The sequence below is a fragment of the Pleurodeles waltl genome, chromosome 10 (genome assembly GCF_031143425.1).
Source record: "Pleurodeles waltl isolate 20211129_DDA chromosome 10, aPleWal1.hap1.20221129, whole genome shotgun sequence".
Taxonomy (NCBI): domain Eukaryota; kingdom Metazoa; phylum Chordata; class Amphibia; order Caudata; family Salamandridae; genus Pleurodeles; species Pleurodeles waltl.
This window is the reverse complement of record NC_090449.1, coordinates 70,513,194-70,529,809: the sequence shown is the minus strand read 5'-3', so window position 1 is coordinate 70,529,809 and position 16,616 is coordinate 70,513,194. Positions and strand designations below refer to the sequence as shown.

Genomic DNA, 16,616 nt, shown 5'->3' with positions numbered 1-16,616 from the left:
GGATGGATTCTTCTGCCCAAGAGACATGGATTGTCTACTAGCACAGCTGGAACACACTGGCTGTAAAGGACGTCATAATACAGATGAAGGAAATGGGTAGGGCCGTACCCCACATCCAGAACACAAAGGATGTGAAGGACATCTCTGCACAGAGAGTGTGGAATATATTTAGAGACCCAGCAAAGCTGAGCACTGGGATATTAAGGGCATCCCAGCAGAGAGAAAGAGAGCAACAGGGATTGAAAAGGCACCCTGTTTAGCATTATACCTTCATAAAGCTGCAATAGTTTCTTTGTCGAGGGTGCTGTACTGGCCACCATCTTTGAGACTGCTTTACAACACAAAACGTGCTTCTCAGTCCTAAGTGTTCATGGAGCACGCTTGTGTTTGTGAAGCAGCAGCGTAAAGCAGTTTCTCCTTAGAACCAGACGCAAGATCTGGCTGTTAAACCACAAACTGAACCATAGTGATAACTTACTAGAGCACTTTCAGGATACTGGGTGATCAGCAACTCTGAGTCAGCCCTATCCAGGACATGTAATGCTTGAAGGAAGACGGTTTGAACATAAAGCATATTTTTAGGGAATTAATTGATGGAAATGGTTTAAATGGCCCTGGATTATAAGAACTAGGAATATAATATAAAATGGAGAGGCTTTAAAGGACTGCTGTATGGCTTTCACTGAGCAATGACCCAATGTGGTAAGTTAATGTCTACTTGCTCAACATGCTCCTCTCACAAGCAGTCTCAGCTGCTAGCTGCTCGGACATTCTGTTTTAATGGATCATCCTCTTCATGTACCATAGACGTGGCTCTGTGGCAGATAATGTTGCTTCATTCTTGTGAAACAATCTTGTTGTAGGTTTGCAGAGCGGCATCTGTGCATGCACAAAAGTTAGTCTCCTACCCCATCTAACTGACTCTAGTGAAGTTACTGCTGAGGAGAGGTTTTCATGAGATGTGTACACTCACTTTCCTGTGAGAAAGCAAGTGTCTATACTTATGTTACCCACTTGCATACTTCTATTTGCATCTAAGGCTCTTCTAATGCTCTTGAATCCAAGGCTCTTCGAATGCTCTGAATCTGCGTCAACGCGCTCAGCCCGTTTATCCAAGTGCTCACCCAATAGCAAATCTCTGCCGTTTCACAGCTTTCTCTCCACATGACTGGGCACTCTTGCAGATATGACATGAGGCCTTGTATGAACAGATGTTGCCATTGTTGCCTTCGTGCAAATAGAATAGGACAATTTATATAAAGTAAATACTCCGGAAGTTGACTGAGTTTCTCTAAATCAAACTCTAAATGAAAAATGCAGAATGAGAAACTATTGCGGTGGGAGGAGCAATCCTAAAAGGAGGAAAGGTGTTGGGCCTGGGAGAGGATCTTTGCTGCATAGGTTGGTCACTTCAGACTTTGGCTCTGAATGCCGGGAGCTCTCACTATGGTTCAGGTGCCAATGAACTGCTCCCATTTCATACTGATAGTGTGAATACACGGACACTGCATCCGTTCTAGAAAAAAAGGTCTATGTGTTCTACTGTTTGTCAGAAGTGGCATATACTCCTATACCTTTTGTAAGTTGGCTAGAGATCTCAGGAGTCACCTTTTCCCCACTGCTGGTGCAAGCTTTTCTCCTTACCTGGGCTCCTCATTTCCATGGTTGGGCAACGGGTCTGCAGAGCCAACAAGGGGCACAAGAGGGGCACTTGCCACAGTGGTGTCATTCACACCAGCGAGTGGTGCCTGCGCCTCCGTAGGCAAGCCAGCCTCGGTGGGTGGAAGGGGCGGCTGGAAAGCTGGGGACGTGTGCTTGCGGTTTACAGTGCCGGTACGCCGAGGATTCACATGGAACTCCAAAACCTTCATCCCCATGCTACAGAGAGAAGACAGAGTGAGCGCACACACATGCAAGCATAGGGAGACACAGCAAACACCACAATCTGAAGCGGGATATCGTTGCCCACGCCTGATACCAAGAGCCCATGCTGGGCACCAGCAGGAACCTGGACAGCCACAGCATGTTCTTGGCCTGATTAGAACACACATGTTAAAATGACCATGGCAGTCTGGATGTAATAACAATAGAGCAGAATTAGTGACATTAGTGCCATTTTAGGAGCACGCCTTTTTGAAAGGATAAAAAGAGATACCTTTATGGAATCACAAACCAGGGAATGCATCACTTTAACATGTTGGTAATCTAACCAAATAGGGAAAATTCAGTGCTCATCCTCAGATACCAAGCTGATGTCTTTCGGTATGGTAGGAGCTGACTATCTTACCCTTTCTAATCATGGGCTGCAATTATTTACCAATTCTTTCAATGTCCTACTACCTATCTTATGGTATCAAAAAGGCACTGGAGATTCCTGTTCAAGATACCTCTGCAGTTGCTACATCATGCCAGGTGAAGAAATGAGTGTTCAACTTTTGTTTAAGCATCATAAATGCACTTCCATGGGCCCTTTATTCCAAGGCTTGCTATGCTTTCCATTCAGTGCATGGCATGCGGATCCAAAAAATATTCAAAAAGTCATTGCAGTATCTACAAGACATGTGCCATCCTCTAGTTAATGACACTGTCACCTTGACAATTTGTTTCCACATTAAACCCATACACAGCTCTGTAGATAAAATGTCCTGCTTTTTTGGAATACTGTTTTCATATTTTTATTGGTATCTCCATCATAATCTTGTGCACTTCCCATCACACTGACAGAGTGTGCTATAGACTCACCAATGGATGGCTGTTGAAACTGAGCCATACTTAATCCTTTCGTGCTCACCAGTACTTCAAGTTCTCACTTGGAGCATGCTTTATTTATTTCAGGTGAGGTAGATCTTCTAGGATCAGTATGCAAAGAAGGCAGCAAGTGGACTGCTTGCTGACAGCTTGGTGTTTTGTTCCAGTACAGTATCCAATGAGAGTGAGAGAAGTGGGAATGCACATTAACATAGCACTAGGGGCCAAGAGGCTTAGCTTTTCAGTACTCCCATTCTAAGCATAGCATCTAAGCACATCCATTCCAAAAGCAACTTCGAAGCACACCCATTTCCTATGTACACGCGAAGCCCCAAGTACTTTGTGTGCCACTGATGCAAACCCAAAGTCTATGTAGTTTTTAAATATGCCAATATTTGCTGTACCGTCTAATCAGTCTAGTGTCACTTCTACGAAACTCATTTCAGGCACAGTCTAAGCACACCCATTCTTGGCAAGGGCCTTTGAAGTACAGCTTCCAAGCATGTTTACTAAGTCAAAGCATAGCTTCTAAGAACACCCAACACAGCAAAACTTATAAGCCCACCAATTTCCAGAGTAAACGGCATATACCTTCCAAGCAGACACTGTTCATAGTGAGGTCAAACACAATCCCAATGTAACTTATAAGCGCGCACCTGTGCCCAAGTGTCTAATCCAGCCTCTTCCTGGTGTGGGTTTTTCACAGGCTCATTGCTGGTGTAACTTTTAAACATACTCATTGCAGGTCTAAGTTTAAATCACTCCCATTTTTAACTTTAAAGCTCATTGATGATTATCATGTGATTAATAATGAACCAGAGTGTGGATTTCAATCGCAGAACCTTGGGAACTAAATGTAATGTTCTGAATAAGGGTGAGGGACATGGACTCCTCAAGGATTAACTCCTAGGTATGAAACCCAACAGTACCTGTGACGTGCTGCTGAATCCATGCTGCAAGTCAAACAATGTTCTAGACAGGACTGTTCACAAGATCTCCGCTTTCAAACATCTCAAATAAATGTGACCTTTCCAATGTGATTTCACCATAGGGCCTTGATATGTCCTTGTGAGCTAAGCATTGGTCACACACTGGCTGGTTTGTGCTACTTCTGATATGAAGAACAACTACAGGTTACTAACACAGCAGTGCTGGCACTCAGTGTCTGCATGCAAAGTGTAGAAAGAACGGGAAGAACGCAGACAACCAGCAGGACATGTTACCTGTGCACCTTCCTTGGGCTGCCACAACAGGGGGGAGAAAAATCACTGAGGGAGTCTTTCAATTACAGATGGGAATACAACTGAGCAAAGTAATTACACATTTAAGGGGATAAGGATCCAAGTCACCTTGCAGGTTTGACTGTGCTCCGTGTTCTTGTTAGAGCTCTTAAGTCTACATCACAGAATGCAAGAGCTGACCCAAGACTGATATCCCAGCCATGACACCACCATCTGAACACACAAGAATGCCTCGTGTTTTGATCCCGGGGCTTGACATTGGGCCTACACCATATCCTATTTACTTAACACGTAATTGCACAGAGTTGTTTAAGCCCTGGTTTGGGGCAGGGAGACTGGTGCTACGAAAGAAAATATAAGACCGAAGTTCAGAAGTTTTATCAAGAAAAGACATGCAAGTGCTGATTCACCCTTGCGAACAGAGTTTGTTTGGATCACTCATCCAATTCAGAGTATGCGTGATTGTAAATCAGAAGACACTTAATTTGTGAAGTAGCTAGTAGTGGACTCGATGCAAGAGTTATCTTAATGTATATCAAATGCTCATCAATGAAGTTTTTAGTTAGTTTTTTGAAGTAAACATGACAAACACTTCTTTTTGAGAATTTTCTTTTTTTTTTTCTAAGTAAGTTTCGGTGATATATTTGGGCCTGCCTGCCTGACATGAACGTGTGGTTGATACCATTCATGTACAGTTACCATAAGATTAAGAAAGGTTAAAGTTTTTGCCTAAAATATCCCTTTGGTGGCTTTTTTTCTATACGAATGTAAATGCAGAAACCTTTATTCTTGAGAAACACTGATGACATAGATATGGTATCTTCGATATTATCAGGGGGACATCATATATCACATCATCACGTTTGACACCATTGATAATAAAATTGCCACTTGGACCTCTTGTTCTTTTAAATATCTATTTCCTAACGATGAAACAAGATCTTTGTTTCTGAGTCCCCTTTGCAAACAGTACTGCCATATTGCAACTACAGTTTATGACTGAGGATGTGTTACTAATGAGTATAACTGTGTCATACCTTTTTCTCTATGCACACATGCATCTAGTAGCTGCCACAAGTACTCCACTCCTGCCACTGAAATTAATGTACTGACGTCACGGATGATGTGACAGGTAATGTAATTACTGCTATTATTTGTAAGATCCTCGCTTACATGCGGGAGGTCATGAGCAGCTCAATGGGTGGAAGTGAAGCTATGCTTGCATAGCTCACCATATGTACTGAATTTCACTTGTCCTTTGGGTTTAGATTGTAACTAGGGGCCATATGTACGAATGTATTTTCCCATTGACACAGAATGGGAAAAACCCTTTGCTACATCTGGCCCTAAGTGTCTTGTCAACTGACGTTTGTAAAGGGACTATGGATACTACTGGTCTTCAGATAGTTTATAATCCTCATGAGGTGTTAAATCCTATCTACTTTCAAATAATATTTTAATTTTTAGGGAAGACATAAAAAGCTATTTGCTAGGACCCCATATGCCTTTTGTCACCTAATTTAACATACCCTTACTATCTCAAAATGGCTTTAGGTAGTACGTCAGACAATGTTGTCAAGGCTGTGTGGCTGGATACAAATCAGTCTGCAAGAATTAGCTGATCATTTGTGGTATGAGCAGCGTAAATATTACCAGCTAATCTTTCGGGAGACGTCAAGGCGTCTCAGGAAAGCAAGCTGTATCCAAACAGCACCAAATACAAGAATAACAGTTTATTTATGTGAGCTTTGCATTTGCCAATGTCTTTATTGACTTTCTCCGTGGGGTGGGAGTTCAGAACAAAGCTTTCCCAAACTATGCGTATGTTTAGGAATCACCCACTGCCAGTCAGAGGCAAACATGTCTCTCTGCACTTAGATTACTCATAAAATACACTTGGGAAAGAACACTTAACTGAACAGTGGGCACGAGAAAGGGGTGAATGGCCTGTTTGCTTCTCCAAGACAGACCTTTGTGAGAGCAAATATATTCCTGCACCAATACACAGGTATAACCTCAAACTACTCATCTGGCATGAGGGCGTTTAAGGAATTACTAAGCATGTATTCTGGGATGCCCATGTAGGTTATTGGTACCAAATACTTAACTGTGCACTATGCTTTTCACTTCAGCAGTCTTGGAACAGGATAGAAACTACAAGCACAAACCACACCATTTGCATACCTGCTGTTTTTGATATCGCTCTCCATTATAGCCATGCTGACAGGCCTCTTCTTCTCCAGTGTTCCAGACTCATAGGTAAAGTCATTGCCAACGTGGGATGAATGGTTAACATTCATGGCAGATGCTCCGGAAGTAAAATCCCCCGAAACGTTAAAGTCCAACTCTGGGCAACAATAAAAAGAGATATAGTTTACTTTCAATCCTCAAAATTGCTGCATATGCTCGCTACCCAAGCAAAACCTCACGTACATGCCGAAATAAGTATGTTGTTGGGTTTTTGTAGAGCGCATGGCTACTCAGATGAGTGTCCCGTGAGACATTTCGATAGTTAAATACATAAATAGTTTTCTGTTGTCCTTAGATTTAGATGTTATATTCTCACCCTCTATCACAAGTGCACCTCAACAAAGGCAGTTTTATCCTAATTCGGGGCTCTTCACCTGGATCCACTTTCTAGGTTTCACAAGAAAAAGAGCAGGTTGTACACAAGTTAAGTCAAGATTTACATGATAGAGAATCAGGATTATGTGCAAGGCACTTATCCCTGTTCACTATGGGACCTTCAATGGCACCCTAGAATGCTTGATTGAATAATGTGTGCATGCCCATCTTCTAAATCAAGAAGTGTAAAATTACTGAGTGAAATGAAGGCAGACAGCCACAGATAAATGCTTGGCACAAGAATGATTGGCTCCCTTGCAGGTTCATCCGGGAGTCAGAATCTAGGCAATAGGGCCCTTATTAAGTTATTAACTGAATTCCAGGTAGCTGCTCTGCAAATCTTAACAACAGGGATGTTTTTATCCGCTTTTTTCCTTATCCAATGAACCTTTTCTGGATTGCCCTAAAATGTTCTGTTTAAATAAGGTGCAGTATTACCAGAAAGCGCTCAGTGGGCTGTACACCAAAAGTATTACTTACTGAGGCCTAGCAAATAAACCAGTAAAATATGACAAATTAAAAAAGGTAACGATTTAAGGGCATCTTCGTCTTTAAAGAAGGGTAAGTAGGAGTGAGGACAACGTTTTTCAGAATGTTCACACTCCCGGGGGGAGGGGGGGAGGGAAAGAGAGAGAAAGAGTGTGTGTGTGGTATTACATTATGTGTCTTGGGATACTTTAGCGATAAGTGTCTGAAAGAGACAGCCAGAGCTTCACCTAGAGGCCTACCAAATTAAGCTTACTGAGGTGCAAAATCCCAGGTGTTTACCGATGCAGCAACGAATGTCTTAATATAGTATAACAATGTAGGAAAGTGCCACTGTTGGCATGGTTACCGCGTCCCCCCGCGCCACCCCCCCCCCCCCCCCCCCACACCACACACACTTTTTGCCTAGTGTTGATGCCAACTTTGATTGAAAGTGTGCTGGGACCCTGCTAACCACGCCCCAGCACCAGTGATCTTTCCCTAAAACGTTACCTTTGTTTCCACAATTGGCACAGCCCTGGCACACAGTTAAGTCCCTTGTAAAAGGTACCCAGGGTACCATGGGCTCTGTGGCCAGGGAAGGTCTCTAAGGGCTGCAGCTTGTATTATGTTATGCTACCCTAGGGGACCCCTTCATTCAGCCCATGCACACTGCCTTGCAACTTGTGTGTGCTGGTGGGGAGAAGAAGGCAAAGTCGACATGGCACTCCTCTCAGGGAGCCATGCCCTCAAACCACTGCCTGTGGCATGGGTAAGTCACCTCTCTAGCAGGCCTTCCAGCCCTAAGGCAGGGTGCACTATACCACAGGTGAAGGCATAGCTAAATGAGCAATATGCCCCTACAGTGTCTATGTCCATTCTTAGGCATTGAAAGTGCAATGTAGCCATATTAAGTATATGGTCTGGGAGTTTGTCATTACGAACTCTACAGCACCATAATGGCTTCACTGAATACTGGGAAGTTTGGTATCAAACGTCTCAGCACAATATGCAGAGGGCATCTTACAGATGCTCCCTGTATGTTAGCCCAACTGCTAGTGTAGGACTGACCGGTCTGTGCCAGCCTTCCACTTCCAGACGAGTTTCTGACCACATGGTGTGAGTGCCTTTTTGCACTCTATGGTCAGAAACAAAGCCTGTCCTGGGTGGAGGTGCTTCCCACCTCCCCCTGCAGGAACTGTAACACCTGGCATCGAGCCTCAAAGGCTCAAGCCTCGGATTACAGTGCCCTAGGGCAATCCAGCTAGTGGAGATGCCCACCCCCCGGACGAAGCCCCATTTTTGGCAGTAAGTCCGGTGGGAAAATTAGGGAAAATCATGGGAGTGACCACCCCTAAGGTGTCCAGAGCTGGGGTGACTCTCCCCCTCCGTGCAGAATCCTCCATCTTGGTTTGGAGGACAGGGACCAATAGGGATAGGAATGTGTCCCCTCTCCAAAGGGAGTGGGCACAAGGAGGGTGTAACCACCCTCAGGGACAGTAGCCATTGGCTACTGCCCTCTGACCCCCAACACACACCTAAAGCTAGGATTTAATGGCCTCCCTGAACCCAGCTCACCAGATTCCTGCCGACCTACAAGAAGGACTGCTAAGCTGAAAACCACAGCAGAGAAGACGACAACTGCTTTGGCCCTATCCCTACCGACCTGTCTCCTGCTTCAAAGAACCTGCAAGACGACCAGCGATGCGTCCAGCAGTCCCAGCGACCTCTGCCAACTCCAAAGGACTGCCCTGCACTCAAGAGGACCAAGAACTCCCAAGGACAACGGCTCTGTCCCAAAGAAACCTATAGCTAAGGACTCCCACCTCACTCCAGATACTCGAATCCTGACCCCTGTGCACCCGACGCCCACAGCCCGTATCCAGGTGGTGCACCCAGCAAGAAGGGGTCCCCAGGTGCTGGGAGCAAGAGCCCACCCTGGGTTGATCCCTCCAAACCTCCACGACAACACCTGAAGAGAGAATCCAGGGCCCCCCTGACTGCGAGCTCCGGACAAAGATATCTGACGCTTAAAGGACCCACTGCAACCGCAGCCCCCAGGCCTTGGAGAACCTGACCCCCAGTGCAGCATCGACCAGCAGGCGGCCCTCTTCCCTGTCCGACCAGTTGTGTGCCCGAGACACCGCCTGTAGGAGGCTGGCCTGGTTTGTAGTGGGTACCTAAGGTACTTACACCTTATACCAGGTCCAGTTATCCCTTATTAGTTAAATGTAGGCAGTGTTCTAACAGCTTAGGCTGTCTAGAGGTAGCTGTAGCAAAGCAGCTTAGGCTGAACAGGGAGACATGCAAAGCTCCTGCAATACCACTATAGTTACACAGTACTTATACACAATAAAATACAATACTCAGTGTTACCAAAAATAAAGGTACTTTATTTTAGTGACACAAGGCCAAAATTATCTTAGAGGCAATACTCCTTCTGGAGGTAAGTATTATACACAATATATACACTAGTAACCAAAATCAGGTAAGTAAACAGTCATTGAATAGTGCAAACAGTAGAAAATACAACAGATTGCAATGGGCCTAGGGGCAACCCAAACCTTATACTAAAATAGAGGAATGCGACTAACAAATTCCCCCCAGGCAAGTGTAGTGTGTAGAGGGGCACTGGGAGTGTAGGAAAACATCAGAAGTAAGTAAAGTACCACACCCCAGAGCAAAGTTTCCTCAGTACACACTACAAGTCGTGATAAGAGATTTTGCAAGAACCAAGCAAGACTGCAAGCAACAAACGATGAATTCCTGGACCTGAAGACCTGTGGAGAGAGGAGACCAAGTCCAGAAGTCGAAGAAGAATCCAGGAAGGACAGCAACCCCCTCCCAACCTAGAAAAATGTGTAAAAGTGGATTCTCCGGTCAGAAGAAAAGTACAGAAGTGCACTAAAGACGACGGCTGCGGGTTCCAGCTTGGTGCAGGAGATGTCCCTCGTCGAGTTGTTGTATGCAGGCTGCTTGCATCGCTGGATTCCGCCAACAAGCCTTGGGTCAAGCAAGTACGCGGTTTGCATAAAAAAGGAGCTATCTTGACCCAGGAGGGACCTGGGGGTCTCAACTCAGACTGAGGAGACAGACGGAGCTCTCAGCACTTCAGAAAGCCCTCAGAAGACCAGGCAGCACCCACGGGAGGCCCAGAACACGGGGACAAAGAAGATGCAAAGTGCGGTTTTTGCAGCACTACACTGGAAGGTCCCACACTGCCAGAGAACAACTCAGAGAGCTGTCCGGCGCAGGATAGAGTGCTGGGGACCTGGGCTACGCTGTGCATGAAGGTTTCTTGGAAGAAGTGCACAGAATCCCAAGGAGCTGCAAAAGACGCGGTGCACAGGGGTAATGTCGCAGCAAGGGGAGGCAAGCTCTTACCTCCACCAAATTTGGACAGCTGGACTTTTGGACAGTCTGGGTCACTTCGGTCCACCACCTGTGTTCCAGGGGGCATGCTCATCGCCAGGAGAGGAGTCCCAGAGTATCGGTGTCATCGCAGAAGGGTGCCTGCAGAAGCAGGGAAGTGACTCCGTCACTCCACGGGAGATTCCTTTGGTTCTTCTGGTGGAGGATGAAGACAGGCAGTCCTCAAAGCATGCACACCTTAGAAACTGTTGCAAAAGCTGTCTGGAGCTAAAGTTGCAGGTCACAGAAGTCGTCCTGGATACTTTGTTGCAGTTACAGCGGTTCCTGGAGCAGTCTGCGGTTGATCCGAAGGTCAGAAGCTGAAGCAGAGGATGCAGAGTAGTCCTGGACGAATCTTGCAAACCCAATCTGAGGAAACACCCAAAGGAGAGACCCTAAATAGGCCCTGCAAGGGGGATTGGCTACCTACCCAGGAATGCACCTATCAGGAGGGGTCTCTGACGTCACCTGCTGGCACTGGCCACTCAGATATCTCCAGCCAGAGGGTCCCCACACCTTGGAATCCAAGGTGAATAACACCAGGGACACTCTGGAGGAGCTCTGGGCACCACCCCTGGGGTGGTGATGGACAGGGGAGTGGTCACACTCCTTTCCTTTGTCCATTTCCGCGCCAGAGCAGGGATTGGGGGTTCATGAACCGGTGTAGACTGGATTATGCAAGAAGGTCACAGTTTGTGCCTTTCAAAGCATTTTCCAGAGGCTCTGGGAGGCTACCCCTCCCAAGCCTGTAACACCTATTTCCAAAGGGAGAGGGTGTAACACCCCACTCCTAAAGGAAATGCATTGTTCTGCCTTCCTGGGATTGAGGTGCTCAGTCCCAGGAGGGCAGAAACCTGTCTGTGAGGTGGCAGCAGCTGGGGCTGCAGTGGAAACCTCAGAGAGCTGGTACTAGGGGTCCATGATAGAGCCCCCAGGGTGCATGGGATTGGCCCCCCAATACCAGATTTGGATTGGGGGGAGACAATTCCATGATCTTAGACACCTCACATGGCCAGATTTGGGATATACGTAGTTCACCCTTATAATGGTGTCCCCGCACTCACGCAGTCGGGGAAATTGGCCCTGGACAACGTGGGGACATCTTTGCTAGTGCAAGGGTGCCATCACACACAATAACTCTGCACCTAGCCTTCAGTAAACAAAGGTTAGACATATAGGTGACTTATAAGTTACCTTAGTGCAGTGAAAATGGCTGTGAAATAGTGTGTGCACTATTTCACTCAGGCTGCAGTGGCAGTCCTGATGAAAGGTTTGTATGAGCTCCTTTTGGGTGGCAAAAGAAATGCTGCAGCCCATAAGGATTTCTTGGAACCCCAATGCCGTGGGTACCTAGGTACCATATACTAGGGACTTATAAGGGGGTCCAAGTGTGCCAATCAGAATTGGAATATGGAGTCACTAAACTATAGTGACTTATTTGGTAAGTAGAGAGAGCATAAGTACTGGAGTTCTGGTTAGCAAAACCTCAGTGACACAGTTAAGCATACTGACAACACACATAGGCCATAAACTATGAGCACTGAGTTCCTGGCTAGCAGGATCCCAGTGAGACAGTAAAAACACACTGACAAACACTCACAAACAGGCCAAAAATGGGGTTAACCATGCTAGAAAGAGGCTACTTTCTTACATCGCCCGGACCTCACCTGCAGCCTCTGCGTGACCCCCCTGGATCGCCCCATAGACCTGCCTTGGAAACCCCATGTCCTGTTTGCACCCTGCACCCGGTCACTGAGGGTATGTGTTTGGTGCCTACTTGTGGCCCCTCCAGTGCTCTTCTAATCCCCCATGGTCTGCCCTCCGAGTCGCGGGTGCTTACCTGCTGGCTGACCCGATTCCGAGTACCCCCCCCCCATCTCCATAGGAGCCCACGTTAACTTGGCTCTCCTTTGACCTCTGCACCTGACCAGCCCTGTGTTGCTGGTGGTGGGTGTTTGGGGTTAACTTGAACCCCTAATGACGGACTACCTAAAACCTGGAGATAGGAACTATAAGTTGAATACTTACCTGCAAAACTGTACAATCTTTTCTTCCCCCAGGAACTGTTGAAAATTGCAGTGTCCACATTTAAAACAGCTTTTTGTCATTTTTTAATAAAACTGTATATATTGTTGATTCTATTCAAAGTTCTGATTATAACCAGGCAAAGTACCTTACATTTTATGTACTTACCTGCAAACTGAATCTTGTGGTTCAAGAAATTAACAAAACATATTTTTCTATATAAATTCCTATTGGTCTGGAGTTAAGTCATTGAGTGTGTGTTTCTTCTATTGCTTGTGTATGTATAACAGATGCTTAACACTACCCTCTGATAAGTCCAATTGCTCGCCCACACTACCACAAATTGAGCATTAGTATTATCTATTATTGCCTCTGTGAAGCCTCTGGGAAACCCCTGGACTCTGTTCACACTATATCTCATTTGGTATAGTAGATACAGAGCCAGCTTACTACATATAGTGAGCACAGCACCAAGGGGTAGCATGAAGAGGGCTATGGGTGTATGGGCAGATTATTTTTTGTCAGCTGGCCCTCGATGACACAGTTGATGGAATTCAAGTGATGCCACATTAAGGTGGTCTACTTCAGCACTTATTTGCTACAGCTTTCCTGCGCAAGTTAAACTTCTCCATTCCTTGAAACATAAATCTTGTAACATTGATAGGTCACTGCATAAATATGCACAACCATTTTGTTGGGGCCAAGAAATACGGTCTGAGGTATGATTGAGGGCCACATTGATGCCAGTAGGAGCTGGTGGACAGGAAAATAAACATAAATCAGTGCAAGTCATGGGGTGAATTTTTAGAGTTTAATTTCACAATTCCTCTCTCTAAAATGGGACATTTAAGAGATATACACTCATTGTCTGATCAGATGTGTAACATGGGATTACTGTGTCACATTGTATCAAAACTGAAATCCCTTTACCCCCTTCTTTGGGTTAGTCTTGGCTATGTGCTATCGCTACCCTCACAGAATCAAGTATAGAAAAGGAAGGCCTGGATTATCAAACTGGAATTGAAATAGTATTGCGATACGAATGCTAAACAACAACATCCACCACGGATACTGCCCAGTCACAACGTATTGCACCAGGACATAATCAAAGCCTTACTGCGTTCTTCTGCCTTTTTACTGGCTTATCTACAAGCACTCGATGTGCTTATAAAAGGGTTTAAGCTAATCAATGTCATTAAAAAAAAAAACTTGTCAGGTTCTCCAACAAGGTGGCAAATTTACTGCTGTGGGCAGACACAATTATCTAAAGCCATATCTAGATGCAGCCTAGAGTTAGGTTTTACACATGCCTCTAGGAGACCTGGCATCTAACCATAGCTTACAACTTTACCAGAAGATGCTGGTAATAAATACTGCATTTAAAAAGAGGCCTGTACAGTACAATACAATTATTTTCCAGGGAACGGAAGTCCTCAAGCCTCACTATTGGAACCACCCGCTCCCCAGATATTGCATAATGAGCAAGCTGGACACTGGGCAATCAAAAATATGGGTTTCAATCTCGGCCCCCATGTGACCCAGTTCTGTACTCCTGGGCAAATGCTTTTTGGACGTATTCCTCTGTTCTCCATTTCTTTTTTTGGGCAGATTTGAAATACCTAAAATTTATTAATTAACAAAATAATAAATCAAGAATTTGTAAAGTGCGGCAAATCATCCGTTAGGGTCTCAAGGCGCTGAATTGTAGGCACAGGGAGATTAAGCGATTTGCCCAGAATCACAGGATGTTGAAATGACGCAGAGACTCAAAACTGCTTCCCCAGCTCCAAAGTCCAGGCTGTTACGCCACATCCTCACTGGTAGTACATGGATGGTAATAAACCTATAATGCATCAAAATGCACTTTGGGTATTACCCCAAGTGAATGGCTCCAAACCGCTAGGGTATTTAATAAAATGGTCGACCTTTGTCCCCCCCCTCCCTTCTACCATGCAAGATACAGTCTATACACTGGAAACGAACAGCAAGGGAATTTTGCAAAAACATTCCCTGTGCACGGTGCCCATGCATCCAAGATTATTATTAGGCATAATCTCAAGACTTAATTTCGGTTAACTGAAATGTAATGACCATGTGGACCAGTACTCTCTTGGATACTTAAAGCTCCGTATAACAACTGGGCTGGCAGATGGCTCACTCGCTCCTGACAAATGGGGAGAATAACCCTGCGTGCCAGAGTCAGCTTTCCATCCTCCACGAGTACTACTGAGTACCATATACAGGTTAATAGTAATTTATGTTATTTATAGCACTTTGAAACGGTACCAAGTGGCAAAACTTTAGCCTAATATTCGCTTTCTGTGCTTACATATTGATTGCAACAAAGATATCTGATGGTTGGCACTAGATTCCTGAAGTTAAATTTTCTACAATTTTTTTTTTTTTTTACAGACAGCAAAACTGGTTAAAGTGAGGCTTTCCAACTTGTCCATGGGTCAGGCATTAGCTCAATTAGTTAATGTAACGGATTAAAGACAACCGCCTGTAGCATTTGTGATGCTCCCCTGCTAGTCCAGGGCTGACTCGCAGAAGGTGATCACATTCATCGTTATTAAGTTCTGATGTGCATAAGTAATTGTTGCCATCTCTGTGCTCTTGTTCACGTTGAGGTAATTCCAGCAGGGCACCTTGAGGCTTTAGAGCCTCCCATTATGGTGTTCCTAACTTTTGGATTGTCCGTATCCCCCAAGAAACAGAAAACTGCTACTGTTTACCAAGGGGTGCATTAAATGGTTTGGAGGATTGCAGGCTAGGTTCATCGAGATCTCTGGCCAACTCCAAGCCTCTGGTCACATTACTTGGTAGATATCCTACTCCAAGTAAAAGAATCTAGGGTTAACAGCAGATGCAAGACTTCTGACTGAGCAATGACGGAATGTTATATTGATCTTATTTTATGTAGATTAAATAAAATACATGCCTCCTGGTAAACTAATACTGTAGATTAGTTCTTCCAGTGCCACAGAGTGCCATACATCTCTTTGGCCAATCAATACCTAAAGGTGTGTAATGCTGCATTTGCATCCACGAATAAATGTCAGTTTTTAGAGTCCGTCGTACAACCATTTTAATGCTCTGAATATGCGGACTCTTAAGGTGACAGAAAACCACATATTAAGACTGCAAGAATCACCATCTGCCACATCACGTCAAGTAGGTAAACAGGTGTGACCCCGTCTCCCAGCTTCAGTGTTAATGACGAGCACCCCATCACACTGCACCTCCTGATGCTTGCTTCCACTCTTCTGTTCATTAGTACATATTCCCATCCATGATTACCTCCGGGGAAGAACCAGTCTGCATGCTGGATGATTGGCTCGATGATCGTCACCACGTGCACAGAGGTAGCTGCTGCCATTTCTGCCAGAGTCCTGCAAAGAGTAAACCGCACATGAATACTCCGTGAACATGAGTCCGCACTAGCATGGACAGGCGTAGCAAGAAGCAGGCAGTCCCACCAACCCAGGTGGTCTCACTGGAGCTTTATTTAGGCCCCAGATAAATAGCCAGCCTGTCCGCCAAGGGTAGAGCGTATGCAGTCAATTTTGTCTGTCATTACGTTAGTTATATAAATATGTTCTGTTAAACTAATACATACATAAAATTCTTTAGAGTTAAAACCTTATGAAATCAACAATGCTCTTTCACAGAAATTAAAAAGAACCCTTCTACAACGTGGATGCCTAAATACTGTTTACTGCAGCTAGTCACAACAAAACACAGTTTAAAAAAAAATAATGATACTGTTTTACAATTTTCCAGCGCACAAAAAAAAATCATTGGACCTTCCAACCAATATGTCAGAACAAGAAGACTTACAGCTGTGAACGCACATACAATTCCTATGTTATTTGCAATTCATGCTAAAATACCGGGAAATTAAAACAAGGGATTAATACCTATGCAACATTCTAATATTTCTGGTCTTAGCAGACCAGACAACCCCACCTACATTACACACTTCATTTCCTAAATAGTGTAGTGAAAAAGATTGACAACTTCATCTTTAGGTGTTCCAAATCTCTTCCGACAGATTGGAAACGCAGACCTTCCCAATGCCTGTCTCGAAGGAATAAGATT

The 16,616-nt window shown here is 44.9% G+C and overlaps 1 protein-coding gene across 7 annotated transcripts in view; it reads right to left on the bottom strand.

Moving 5' to 3' along the window:
• ARHGAP17 (Rho GTPase activating protein 17) overlaps positions 1-16,616 on the bottom strand; it is a 282,860-nt gene that overhangs the window by 48,105 nt on the left and 218,139 nt on the right. For 5 of the 7 annotated variants that reach the window (XM_069209704.1, XM_069209702.1, XM_069209703.1 and 2 more), the window contains exons 15-17: positions 15,816-15,907; positions 6,174-6,336; positions 1,645-1,878 (exon numbers count right to left, since the gene is read on the bottom strand). In XM_069209704.1, the coding sequence (XP_069065805.1) occupies positions 1,645-1,878; positions 6,174-6,336; positions 15,816-15,907 (489 nt within the window). The remainder of the gene's footprint in view (positions 1-1,644; positions 1,879-6,173; positions 6,337-15,815; positions 15,908-16,616) is intronic. The other 2 variants (XM_069209708.1, XM_069209705.1) reach the window with 1 other exon arrangement.